The sequence below is a fragment of the Typopeltis vanoorti genome, chromosome 9 (genome assembly GCF_054136105.1).
Source record: "Typopeltis vanoorti isolate ZY-2024b chromosome 9, IOZ_Tvanoo_1.0, whole genome shotgun sequence".
In the NCBI taxonomy this organism is placed as follows: Eukaryota; Metazoa; Arthropoda; class Arachnida; order Uropygi; family Thelyphonidae; genus Typopeltis; species Typopeltis vanoorti.
This window is the reverse complement of record NC_143557.1, coordinates 102041492-102055709: the sequence shown is the minus strand read 5'-3', so window position 1 is coordinate 102055709 and position 14218 is coordinate 102041492. Positions and strand designations below refer to the sequence as shown.

The window sequence follows — 14218 nt, the reverse complement described above, 5'->3', positions numbered from 1 at the left end:
GATTCGGGTCGGTGAGAAGGCTACAATCCCTGTATCATTATATTCAACGATTAAAGTGAGGTGGCTTTATCAATATTTGCTTTAACTTTTGAGAATTTTTTGAATATTCGGGTTTTTAACGATTATCCTGCTTAGTCAACACCCGCGGTTCATTGAATTTAGCGAACCAACGTGTGGCTGTTCTGTCAAAATTTATTTAAGAAATTTTAAATAATTTACATTTTTATTATCGTAAAAGAATCACACAAGCCCGGATCGTTACAGGGACACTTAGATAGACATTGCATGCGGGCGACAAAGACCCTAGCGCCGGTTCTGTTAATTATCATAGTTTGCATGCTTTTATTTCTCCATTCGATTGCATATATTTTAATGTCTGTTTTCATTTTCACTCCGTTTTTTTTTTATATTTAAAAATTTCAGTACATTATTTTCCTTTTCTAGGCTTTTATTTTAATGATGAAAATGAAAACCAGAGGTCGGACTTATATATATATTTTTTTCTTATTCCTTCCCTCCTCTTTTATCTTGTGGTGTCGAGGATTTTCTATTCATTTAACCGCTACCGTATCTCAAGGATAAGGCGGTAAGCTTAAGTCTCCCGGTGTGTCCTATGTCCGTGAAAAAAAAACCTAACCCTGAATGAGACCAACTAACTCACCTTTAGTCGAAAGAGACCAGATAAGGTTACTAACGTCATGGACGGGAGTCGAACCCAGGTCATTCCAACCAAAGGGCTTTTTCTATACCGCAGTGACATGAGGAATCTTTATCTGGTCGCTTTCGACTGAACGGTGATAGGGGGAGGTTTCGTCTCCAGAACAGGCACATATTTATTATCTGTCTCATTCGATAAAAGGTGAATTAATTGGTCTCATAACGAGGTGGAGGGTTTTTTCTCCCAGTAACTTGGGTTTTTCATCCTTCAAAAAAAACAGGCAGATCAGTCCCATGAACACGAACGGTTACCGTCATAAATATACTTACAGCAAGGAAGGCAACGGGAAACCACTTTTCTCCGTAATCAAGCCGGTTTCCCGTTGCCTTCCTAGTAGCATATTCGCTTCCTCTCTCCCAGCAGTCACAAGAAAAAAATGCATATATATATATATATATATATATATTTTTTTTTTTTTTTTTTAAGAATTGAATGACATAAACCGAGAGCAAAGGAAAAAAGTTTAATAGTATCACATGACTAGTTTCGGCTTTTTACAGCCTTCTTCAGGTGTTTTTATAAAAGAAAAGAAAAAACATTAAACATTGAAGATAAAAACTGAACAGCACAGGAAAGCCACTACACATATTTAACGTGAAAACGTTGTGGTTAACGTATTCAAAGCTGTTCCTTCGTTGGTCACATTGTTGGGCGAGGGCGTGCGTATAGCATCTCGTGAGCGCCAGTATTTGATCACAGCAGAATGACAGTCTGAGAGGTTGTTGCTTAAATTAATATTTAAATGTACAGGGTTGAGGATGATTTCTCTAGATTCTACAATTTTTCTCTCCAATTCGTCATAGCAATGGAAAATGTTGTTATATATATATATATATATATATATATATATATATATATATATATATATATATATATATATATATATATATATATATATATATATATATATATATCATACTTAATGTTAAAATATAAAGTATTAGTAAAAAGTGCAATTTTTGCTTCTCTTATAGTAAATGAAATAAAGGAAATTTAGAACAAAGACGTTTATCTTATCAAATATTTAAATTAGAGGTTCAGAATATTTTGAAATGAAAATGTTCACTGTGGGATTATTTCTTTCATTAATATCCTGAAGTTTGTCGGGCGTATCTTCATCTCAGTGAAGGAAAGAGAATAATGATGTCCTCTAAAGGCATACCAGTTGACACCGTTGGCATAACTGGAATGGTTTCCTTTCAAAAACAATCCGTTGAGATTAGAACCGTGGCAAATGTTGTACCACCAAGCCCCGTTGTGGTTTTGGGCGCAACTGTTTTCATATACGTCATTATCTCTGTCTTTGGTACTGAACTTGTACGTGTTATGTCCACCGAAAGAATCACCTGAAAAGATGACAAAGGTCAAAAAGAATGATAAACATTACTCATTCATTCTTTATATCCAAGAAAGTTTATGCCATAAACCTTTAGGCGCCGATCACTAAAGATTTTAGGTCAAAATTAATACTTAATTAATTAATTAGACTATCAGGTTTGAAAGTTTATTTGTAACTCCTACTGAATATTCCTATAACTATAAAATTATTAGATTAACTTTTACAGCAAAAAGAAAAATGTTAGTTAATATTCTGAGCCTTCTAACAAGTAAAACTATATATAAAAAGAAAATCGTACCAGCGTTTCCATTGTAAAACTGCACGTGAAGGGTGTAGTTGTTTTCTTCGCTCTCGATCCAAAACTGATCGTAAATCGCATATGTGGAATTACCATCGTAATCTTTCAAATCGAATCTGAGTTTATTTTCTCCTTGATACGATAGTGCGTGTATTTTGTCATTACCTGGAAGAAATAAATGTTTAACTGACCAGAAGTTGTATTAATAACTAAACCATACGTTTATTTAATGTTTTAACTTAACGTTTCTTTAATATCGAAATAAAACTGACTCATGAATAATTGCTGATCTTCATTCCAGTCGATTAACAATTAAAATAAGCAGAAATGTGTTTTTATGTCCAAGATGGCCATCTGGACGAGCTGACTACAGGTTATGTAAATTGGTAGTGTGGAATGACATTTTGAATGTACATAAATCGGTGCTAGCTCAAAGATTCGCCAAGAAATAATAAAGGAATAGTTATTATTCATACCTAACCAGAAGTCATGGTCAAGATCTCCAAAACCAATTTTATATTCATTCCAAGTTCTATAGAAATAATCTTGAGAGTGTCCAAAGTCTCCTCTCCTTTGAATAACCTAAACACAGTGAACAACCATTGGTAGCCTTTAGTCTATTAGCTGTTAAATCATAAGTTTTAAAAATGCAAAATCATATACTTCAGTCTAGAAACAGTTAACTGAGTTAAGTTCATAAAAAAGTCAAATACTCCATTTTTGACTGTAAGATCGTATACATAAGATCGTTTTTATTTTGTATGCTCTGACAATGCTTACATCGCATAAGATATTCAAAAGCCAAAAAAAAAAGGTTTTAGTTGCAATGCGTCTTTTCTTTTCTTTTCTTTTTTCTTTTTTTTTTTGCATAAGCATAATTTTTTGCCAATATGTGTAGTTAGAATGTAATTCTCTCTCTCTGCACACACACACACACATACACACACAAATAATGGCACAGTAAAACTTTTTTACTGTGTCCTAAAAATAGTTATTTTAAGTAATATGAAATACTAACTGTCCATCCGCCATCATCAGTCGTCATATCACAGAAGACGTCAATACTGTCCTTCAGCATCCTACTTCTAGGCCATATCTTGTATATTCCATTGGTTTTATATCCTAACTTCAATACCTCAGCACAGTCTACTGGTCTCGAACGACACTGTGTTCCCTGTACTGAAGGAAATAAAAATTACATAAAGACGGGAAATCCACTGGTGAATGTATTATTATTATTTTAATTATAAGTCGTAAATAATAATAAAAGTATAGTTTCACTTCAAACTGAAATCATATTATTTAGCACCTTGATACCACTCAGTAAACTGAAATGTATAAATTTATTTGAGTATACAATTTTTATTTAAAAATTGTATACTCAAAAATGTGATTTTTCACCAGATGTATTTAAATAGTAATTTCGTGTTTTTATTTGTTTTAAAATTTTATTGGTGCTTAAATAATAATAACAACATAATAACTAATGTTAAAATTACTGAATAATTTGGAAAATATTAATGTTTTTTTTTTGTTTTTTTTTTTCAAATACAAAAAATAAAATAAACACCATTTATTAATTTATAAATCATTACTACAATAATCTTAGGATTTCAGCAACAGGAGTTAGTGGAGTCTAAAAAAGTCCTTTTTAGGACTTCCAGGGTAACAAATTGCAATGCTGTAGCCAATGAAGTTTTAACTGAGGCTCGGCTATTGCCGTTACCCAGCCATGACTAGAGCTTTTTAGCTTAATAACACTCCATCCACACAGATTATCTTCATTCAGATGACGGGATAAAGAGTCAAGGACTCAGTCCATCGCCCAGTTCTTTTAAGAACAGGAGTTGGTGGACTGAATAATAGACCATGAGATCCAGTGATTAATGATTAATACCCTTGGAAGGTAATGGATGGCAATGCTGTAGCCAATGAAATACTAACTGAGGCTCGACCGTTGCTGTTACCCTCCTGCCATGATCACAGCTTTAATAGCCCAATAACACCTTATCCCTACACTGTCCTCTACACATAACGGGGAAGATGAAAGCATTCTTTCTTCTCCCCTTTAAGCCAGTCCTTATGAGGGCAACAGGAGTGGAGAATGCTTACGATCCATGATTAGCAACTGAATTAAAATTAACTGTTTGTTTTCGTTTACTAAGACGATCATTGATTCATATTATCTATTTCTATGACTTCCGGCTTATCTCTAATTATAATTACTGATTTTGTTCCAAAATAATATGAAGAAGGGCATTTTAATGGGTGGAGTAAATTGTGAGGATGAATGAAACACAGAATTGTGCTAATATTTCTAACGCAGATCTTACTGTCTTTTTCCATATCTTAGTGGGCTTCTTCAACCTTTTGTTTTCTGACCAGAATGATTATTTTTTCCCCAAATTTCTTAAGCATATTTTAAACCATACTCTTGAAATCAAAAAGCTTTGTTGGACCTTCTTTCCTTAATAGTTCAAGATAGGTTTTGACAATTTTTGTATGGTTTCACCAGCTTAACTTAATCCCCAACCTTTATCTGAAATTAAGCATAATACCTATTTTTAACAGATTTTGTAATATATTTTTACCCATCTTTTGTAACAAAACCTCCACAGATAAAACGCGTATGAAATATATTTTACCATTCATATATGTTATAAAATATATATGAATATATATTTTATACATTCATTTGAATAAATAAAAACAAACCAATCATGACGTGCGGGAACTGATAAATCCTGTCTGTTTGATTCCTAAAATTTAGAATATTCGAGGGATAGGGAAGATATATATCAATAGATCAATATATATATATATATATATATATATTGATCAGAAGAGAGCTAACATCTGCAAAGTATCTGAGGAAGAGCTAATTAAGAAAACATCCAGGGAATTAGGAGAACGATGTTTAATCTGATAGGATGGAGAAAAGTCTGATAGCAAATACTTCGACTTCTTTCTACTCCCTACTTTCCCTTTTTATTTCGTTTGTGTTTTGATACGAAAACCATCAAAATACAAATGAAGAACAGATTAGTTATTATAAGAAGCTATTTTTGGAAATAAACTCTTTGAATAGTTAGCCCAGCTAAAAAAAAAAAATAATAATAATAATAATAATTAAATAAATAAAACTCACACCAAAATAATATAAATATATTCTTCTATAAAAGAATTAAAACTAAAGTAATTTCTTGCATACCTGTATCCAAAATATCATTCACGGAATTAAAAGCTTCTTTCACTTTTTCTCTTGAACGAATGACGTCACATGCCATAGCTTCTGATCCGTGTACACTAATTGTCAGAAATATAGCGGAACTCGTGCATAACATTAGATAATATGCCATCTATAAAACAGTTTCTTTGTAATATAATAAACTATGAAAGATATGGCAATCTAAAATCTGAATAATTTTATATTAATAAAATATCAATAAAATGCACTATTTTTAATAAAATCTCAAATTTCAATCTGGAGTGGTCACCTATTCCACGTTGACAATATATACAAAGCTTATTAGCTATGCTTGAATTATAAATTTAAGCAAGTGTTTTAGATTTTTTTTTTTGTAAATTTCTAAATGAAATTGCAAAAGACCATGTGGTTTTCGGGGGAAAAAATCACTTCCAACAACATGAGATTAGTGTTCCAGAATATAGATGATGCGAAAAGTCTTTCCATTCAAAGGGTATTGTCTAAAACTGTATATGCTCCGCTATAGCATCCTTCTTTCGATTGTGCATTTTAGTAATCGCAAAACTACCTTTCAAAAATAGTATAAACAAAAAAAAAAAAAAAAACGATCTCTCATTTTCATATGAACATTTCATTTTTTTTTAAAACTATGTCTTAGTTTTACTTAGTATTGATTATAGCCAGCAAATCAAGTTCAGAATCCGTTTTGAATAATTATGATTTCAGTTTATGTTTATAATTTTCTCAGTAACTTCATTCTAGAATAAATACTTGAGGATATGATATAATGTAACTCATCCAAATTCTTATCGAGAATAATAATAACTTATTTTTTAAAAAATAAGCTGAATGTTTTGTATCATTATTACAATATTCCAACTTTGTAACATCATATTTTGCTAAAATTGATATTATTATTATTAGTAGTAGTAGTATTAATATTACGAGTTAGAAACATGGCTAAGCGGCATCGAACCGCGTACAACACAAAGGCTCATCCTAATAGGAGACATTAACATAAATACTCTTGACCACGCTTCTCAACCACTAACACATATCTGGATATACTAAGTCAGTACAACATAAACCCTACCATTAACTCCCCAATAATAAATAAATAGAAATAAAAACTGACTAACACAATCATGCATTGATCATATCAACATACGGGCTCCCATCCATACATATACATCATCAGTAATTAACGTAAAAATTGCCGATCACTACTTTGTCTCAACTTCGTTTTATTACGTTTCATACCCCCCCCCCTCCCACCACCACAAAAGTCGACAAAACTGGATCATACTAAAGAGCATTGTCGATAACCAAGTAAAAAATACAGACTGGAATTCCCTACTTAAAATAAACGATCCTGTAACATTATACGAGAATTTTCAACTAAAGTTCACAGAAATATACAAAAAAGCAACAAAACCTACACAACCGAGGCGACAAACAGACAACAATCCATGGATAAATGACGACATACTAAATACTATTACTGAAAAAGAAAATCTATGGAAAAAACTTAAAAAGTCACCCAGTAACACACATTTACAAACCTTATATAAAAACACAAGAAATAAACTAACAACAAAAATTCGTAGGGAAAAATGACGCTACTACTTCCAAAAATTCATGGAATTAAACGACAACATTAAGCAAACATGGGCTACACTCAAAGAATCAGTAACCCGAAAAAAAGAAAACTTCAGCACAAGATTTTATTTCAAAAAGCTCCGGTCAGGACACAAACCAAGAGGAACTAGCAGACTCATTCAACCATGCTTTCACAAACATCACACAATTCAAAAAAAGACAAACTACCATCGATCAACAAAAAACTACCGACACAAAGTCAACAACAAACGATGTATTTTCCACCAATAACAAAACAGGAACTGAATGAAGCAATCTTACAACTAAAACCAAAGACCACTCCAGGAATAAACCAAATAAGACTCACAGACCTTATAACACACTTTGAACAAATAAATCCAATACTTTTAAAACTCGTGAACATAACATTCGACACAGGAATTATTCCACAACAACTAAAAACTGCAGTAATTACGTCAATATACAAAAACGGCAAAAGAAACAATACTCAGAACTACAGACCAATAGCTACACTACCAGTCATATCAAAAATTCTAGAAAAAATAACACACACCAGACTACAGAACTATTTACAGAAGTACAACATCATCTCACAAAACCAATACGGCTTTCAGGAAATAAAAAGCACCATTACTTTATTAGAAGACATCGCCGACACAATAAACAAAGCTCGCGACAAAAACAAGTACGCCGTCCTTATACTGCTGGACCTAACCAAAGCATTTTACACACTTGAACATGACATACTACTCACCAAACTATACTCAATAGGTATAAGAGGAACTGCATACATGGTTCAAGAACTACTTCTCAAACAGAACAAAAGTAACAAAAATAGGTACATGTCACAGTCGGAGTATACAAATAAAACAAGGTGTACCTCAAGGTGCCATATTATCACCCACTCTATTCAACATACATTAACGATGTTCATAACATATCCATAAGAAGTCAAATATTTCAATACGCAGATGACACTGAACTACTAGCAATCCACACAGACAGTAACACAGCTCTCTGCAAAGCACGACAAGACCTAAACGAAATCACAACATACTTCCTCCAAAACGCAATTCTAATCAACGGCACCAAAACACTGATGTTGATAATACACAACCCAAGAATCATACATCCTGCCTCACTATCGATACATTGTCACACATACTGCTGCATTAACAACGCTACTACTTCCAAAAATTCATGGAATTTAACAAAAATAAAGAATGGAATTTAATAAAAATAAAAAAACAAGTTACAAAAATACCTGCCAATGTTCCGAAATCAAACCTGTAACACACGAAAAATACTTCGGTCTCTATATAGATTTCCACCTTAAATGGACAAAACATGTAGAATACCTACACACCAAACTCCGGATCTCGCAGAAAAACTCTTCCAAGTTAAAGACATTATTCCACCCAACATAAAAAAACTCCTATATCAGTATCTGAGAATCTCTACTCAGATACGGAATAATAGTCTATGCAAATACATCAAACAGTCACCTAACAAAATTAGAAACACTACAGGAAAGTCGTGTCAACAGTGATTTGGACACCCTACACGCAACAATCAATATCCGACAAGCACGTGGCGATGCACAGAATTCTGAGCATTAAAAACCTGAAACACTACATGACATTAACAAGGGATTACTGCAACATCACCTATCGAAACAACAGAGACACATCGTATAACACGACCTACAACAACTCTCTACATCCCCACACCTTTCAACAACTTATTCGGTTCTTTTGTGCGATTACATTAGATACACTCGCAACTCAACAACCGACCAAGATAGTTAAAACACGTAGATAACTACAGAACATTAGAAAACGAACTTTGGAAAATATACCAACAATGTTAAGAAACCATTAACACTAATATACACGTCACAAATCACTAGCATCCAATGCCTACATCCCATACATAAACAGTAGCAACAACACAAATAGTGAAGGCTAAATCCCACTCTCTTCATAAAAGGCTAAAACAAGTTTCGAAGTAGGCGGGATTAACTTGCCTCACTCATCTACAAGTAATCCTTATAAGCAAATGCAGAAATTTGTATGTATAATCACTCTTTCTCAAAGTTTAAAAAAATAAAATAAATAAAAATAAAATAAAAAAATAAAAAATTATAAAAAAATTCTGTATAATCTTCATTGTTAATATTAGAAGAACATGTGTTGTAAATACATAATATAAAGGCAAAAAAGTATTATTAAAAAAATTTTAATTGAAATCCGATGTAGGAATTGCAGCACTTAGTGCTGAACTCTATAAAATTATAAGATGCAATGTCACACAAGATGTTTATTGTATGTATAAATATTTTAGCAATCAATAAAAAAAAACTATTATTATTATTATTGGTAGTAGTAGTAGTAGATAATAGGAACCTCCAGGGAATCAGAAATTCATTGAGGGAGTGTCCTTGAACTATCTTTGTACCTACTATAAATATCGTAAGGAATTTTTCATTATGTATCTTACCTAATACCAAGTGTGCTAGCTTGATATCATCTCCACTCTGCAACCTACATGTTGTGGATTCGAATCCCGATTTAACAGATAACTGCGACAGTTTTGGGGTAATGGATGATTTTCATTTCTTGGATCAGGACTGCCACCATACTCGTTCGATGTCTGAAGCAGTTTGAGACAGTACGCTGTGTGTGTGTGCGTGTGTGTGTGTGTGTGTGTGTGTGTGTGTGTGTTCTAATCCAGAACAGGGTTTCTGGATTAGAATACCGAAGTTAATCAATCACACTATTGGTTTGCAATATTTATTGAAGGACTAACAGGATTTGAAAGTCTAATTTGGATATCTAGATAATTCTATTTCAATAGTCTTCTATACCAGTCAACGTTTGCATGTTCTCTAACCTGCTTTTTTTTGAGAAAACAATACCAGCGTTTTTGATGTGAAAAGTCCTATAATTTTCTTAAATGAGACATATTTATTCACCTTTCGTTGAAAAGCCCTTATAAATATTCCTATCGCATCGAAATTGTTCCAGATCTTCCAAACTAAGGTGCATCTTCACTACCTAATGCACCATAATGCAGCTTTGCTAAAATATAATTTAATATCATTTAATAATATTTGACACTAATTTAATTTTAACATACTTTGATGCTTTCATTCAAATTAACAATTAATTATTTTTCTGCTTCCAACCATTCCATATTTTTATATAGCCAATCATGTATGGAATTTTTAAGTAACTAATATTAAAATAAATAAATAAAAAGATTAACATGAAGCAGCGCTAATAATTCGCGATCCAAGTTACCACTAATGATTTCTTTTCTTATTACTTATTAAAATGGTGTTGCAGAAAGCAAAAATAATTAGAATGCTTCTAAATGATAATAATAAGGTATCTGTTTGTTCATATTCTAGAAAATTGGGGATCATAATTTTCCTCTTCTGATATCTTTGTTCATTCCTTCCTTCTATTGTTACCTTACAGAAAAAATTGCACTGCTTATGTTTCCCACATTAAATCAAATCAAATCAAATGGCATTAAATTTCTTCTTTTGCCTAAACTTGATATGTTAGTTGTCGAACGAAAATTAAATAAAACAAATTCGAGTATTTGTTTTATTTAATTTGAAAAGGATAAAAAAAAATCATTGCTTTACATTCTGTTTTACTTTATAATGGTACATTGTAATATTGCAATATGACAATATAATTTCGCATACTCTCTGTAATTATTCAATAATAATAGTTAAAAAGAAGAATGTGATATGAATTTTAAAAATGAATTCACGTTTTATTATTTTTTGCTAATGAAGTTTTCAGAACTTGACGAGTTACTTTACCCTTTTTTTCGAACACAGACTTCTGTGTGAAAAATTAACTGTCGGCTGAATTTCTAATTGTATTTATTATTATATAAAGCAATATAAACTCAGTATTAAAATTTAAACATAGCATCTACTTGGGTTCAACATACAATCCATAATTAAATCTACTTACTGTATTTCTTAAATATCTCTCTAACCTATAAAAGAGAACTGACTACAGTAGAACTATCAATGATGCTCCTTCAAGAGAACGACTGTTTTCTTTCTCTTATTCTAACGTGAACCGTGCTGATAACATACAAACAAACGGAAAAGGAAACGGAAGGACTGCGTTTATATTATCTGTAACAAAGGGTATAAAAACTGAGAGTTGTTGACTCCGTGTAACACCGAACCAGGCTAAACAAATTGCTATCCTTTGGTCTGCCTGTCACACTCTGTTATTGAGTAAGCAGTTTTCTCTCTAGTCTTCATTGCGTGTCATGGCAGATGGCTTCCTCTATTGAATATTCACTACCAATGCAAGAGTACCTCAAGGTTCTGTCCTATCACCTACTCTCTTTATCCTGTACATAAATGACCTACTCTTAATCACCGCTAATACTATCCCTAGCTCTGCACGTGGTAATACTTTCGATTTGTCCTACTTATTTGACAAGTCATGCATCGCTCTCCCAAGCTTCAAGATATTCTTCAATCAGTGCCATAAACACTGTACGTACCATTCTTCGCACATTTTTACATTTATATCAAAGTACACTGTGTGTGATTAATGTAAAAGTACCTTCAATGCAACCTAAACGCTGTCCTGCCTTTTCTCTCGCAAAATCTCTCTCTCTCTCTCTCTCTCTCTCTCTCTCTCTCTCTAATTCACTCTGCTTAGACAAACATTTACCTCTGGTCTCACTCCTAGCATAAAACACTCCTTGAACATTCCTTCAAGATGCTATTTTACACCAAACCAACTCTTCTTAACTCTATACAAATTACAAATCCTCACATCGTTAGAATACTGCTTACATGTTTGAGGTGGGGCACCTAACATTTTCTAAAAATTCCTGACGCTATCCAAAAGACATCAATTCAGATCAGAGATATGTCAGCATTGTGTCTATTCTACAGTACTTCATTGCTCCACTGAATTGGGAACCATCATTCCTCCACTTTTTTGCTGTACCTGAAGTTGTAAACCCGCACCGGACACTACCTTTGGATGAATGCAAAGGAATTTGTTGGATTGCAATGAGGGTTTTGCATAGCCCATACCTGGAAATTGTGGGATTGTGGGTATTCACAGCTCAGCTCAGAGAAACGTTTACTTCATCTCACCACAAAATCATCCACGGCCTCCAACTCCACTCGAACAAGGAATGTTAAAGCGAATGTCAGTCGACTTTCAAAGTCCTGCGAGCGCAACTCCTGTTTCAGGACTAACATGAATGGGTAGAAATGCAAACTCTTGTGTAGAATTTTCCAGGCAGATGTGTAAGGCACATCCATGGGTTTTGATACAACACTTTCACTGCAGCAACCAACGCAGTTATTCATGGCCTGCTCCACAATGGGAGTAGCAACTTCACTCAATTGTGAACTGATTGGTTTGCGACCTCCACCAGGTCTAACTCCCAACGATCCCATTTCTTCACAAAGACTAATCATTCGCTACAGAGCACATTGAGATAATGACCCTTGTCGACATTTGTTCAGACGATGAAATTCAATGAGTGCAACAACAGCATTGCGATTGTTTAGGTAGCACCGCTTCACGAGCAAAGCACGTTGAGGAAAGGTCAGTGCCATCACTTAGACGGTATTAACAACTAATATAAAGAAGGAAATCCCATGTCCATCTTTTTTAAATCCTCCTGAAACCTGCTTAGTTGCGTGATATGAAAATTCCCGCCTTTTGGTGTTTACAACGTCCCTTGTGGTGAATTTTGACACTACTTTTGTTTTTCTCGGATATCGCTTCCGCATGAAGTGCAATGTTTTCCTGCAAAGTTTTTCAGTAATTTGTTCACTTCGATAGCGCTTCACAAGGCCTAACGCACATAAGTTACATAGCTCCGATATCTGTTAGCCTCAGAATTCCACAAAGATCCATTCTTAACTTCACATACTGCCCACCGAATTAGAAACTTTTATTTCACGCATAGTTCGGTGAGATATGTATCGGGAACAGCTTTCATTAAATGCTTCGTTCAATTGCTGCACATAGGAAGTTTTCTTTGTCCGTACAAGCCTTCTCAGACGAGGGCGAACTCTTTCCTGATTATCTTACGATCAGAGTTTTGGCTCTTAGAAGCAATGAAGGTTATTTTCCATTGATTAAACGTCCGGGAATATCTCACATTTTGCGAAACTAGTCAGCTCTGCTGTTTTCAAAATCGCAACTCCAGCCAGACGGGCACCCACAATGAGCCCTTTTATTGAATTGCGAAATATCTTTTTTTTTCTTTTTTCCCCCCATTGTGATCAACACTATTGACGATTACTTTATTGACAATAATATCAATAATAACGATTTAAGAATGTTGTTCTAGGCAACATTCTTAAATAGTTGCCTAGAACACGTGGTGACGCACGTGAGCAATTATTTTGCATATACGCTGTGTGACTTTTACATATATCTGCATAAAGGTTTCTAATTCAATGTACGTGTATGGATAACGAAATATAGGAACCCCCTAAACACAGTAGACTTACGTGAGGACCAGAACTTCCTGCAAACGTTGTTAACAACCCCGAATGAAATTTAAAGCTGCTAGTTTGTAAATGTTTGTACATCCTTCTTCGTATATACGAGAAATTTCTATTTACATATGAAAAATAAAAATATATTTGTTCCTATGATAAGCAACTTCTGCACTTACTTCCTAAAAGTCACATGTATAAATTGGTGACGCAGTTCACTAAAAAACATAATTAATTTGTTCTCTGGATCGTTGTAGAGTTCTCAATTAAGATTTCTGTATAAATATTCCGCTTTGAAATAGCATGTTAAATGAATCCAATAATTCATTTTGTACATAATTTTGTTATTAATGGTATAGAACTTTTGTATTACTTCCAGAGAAACAATGCAAGAGCTATATAACATTAACTGTTTCTAGAGAAATAATTATGCGTATCATTGGCTGTTTCCAGACGGACAAGGAAGTGTATTTATCTTAGGCCATAGTCTGGAAATTACCCGCGATAAAAAGAAATGA

The 14218-nt window shown here is 33.4% G+C and overlaps 1 protein-coding gene across 3 annotated transcripts in view; it reads right to left on the bottom strand.

Annotated features, from left to right (window-relative positions):
• Nucleotides 1-1678: 1678 nt before the first annotated feature.
• LOC150103324 (techylectin-5A-like) overlaps nt 1679-14218 on the bottom strand; it is a 29011-nt gene continuing 16471 nt past the window's right edge. Inside the window, exons 1-6 of one of the 3 annotated variants that reach the window (XM_090397734.1) lie at nt 11179-11507; nt 5567-5714; nt 3374-3534; nt 2832-2937; nt 2356-2520; nt 1679-2064 (exon numbers count right to left, since the gene is read on the bottom strand). In XM_090397734.1, the coding sequence (XP_090253860.1) occupies nt 1781-2064; nt 2356-2520; nt 2832-2937; nt 3374-3534; nt 5567-5714 (864 nt within the window). In that variant the 5' untranslated portion in view covers nt 11179-11507 and the 3' untranslated portion in view covers nt 1679-1780. Of the gene's footprint in view, nt 2065-2355; nt 2521-2831; nt 2938-3373; nt 3535-5566; nt 5715-11178; nt 11508-14218 lie in introns of those variants that run through there. The other 2 variants (XM_090397736.1, XM_090397735.1) reach the window with 2 other exon arrangements.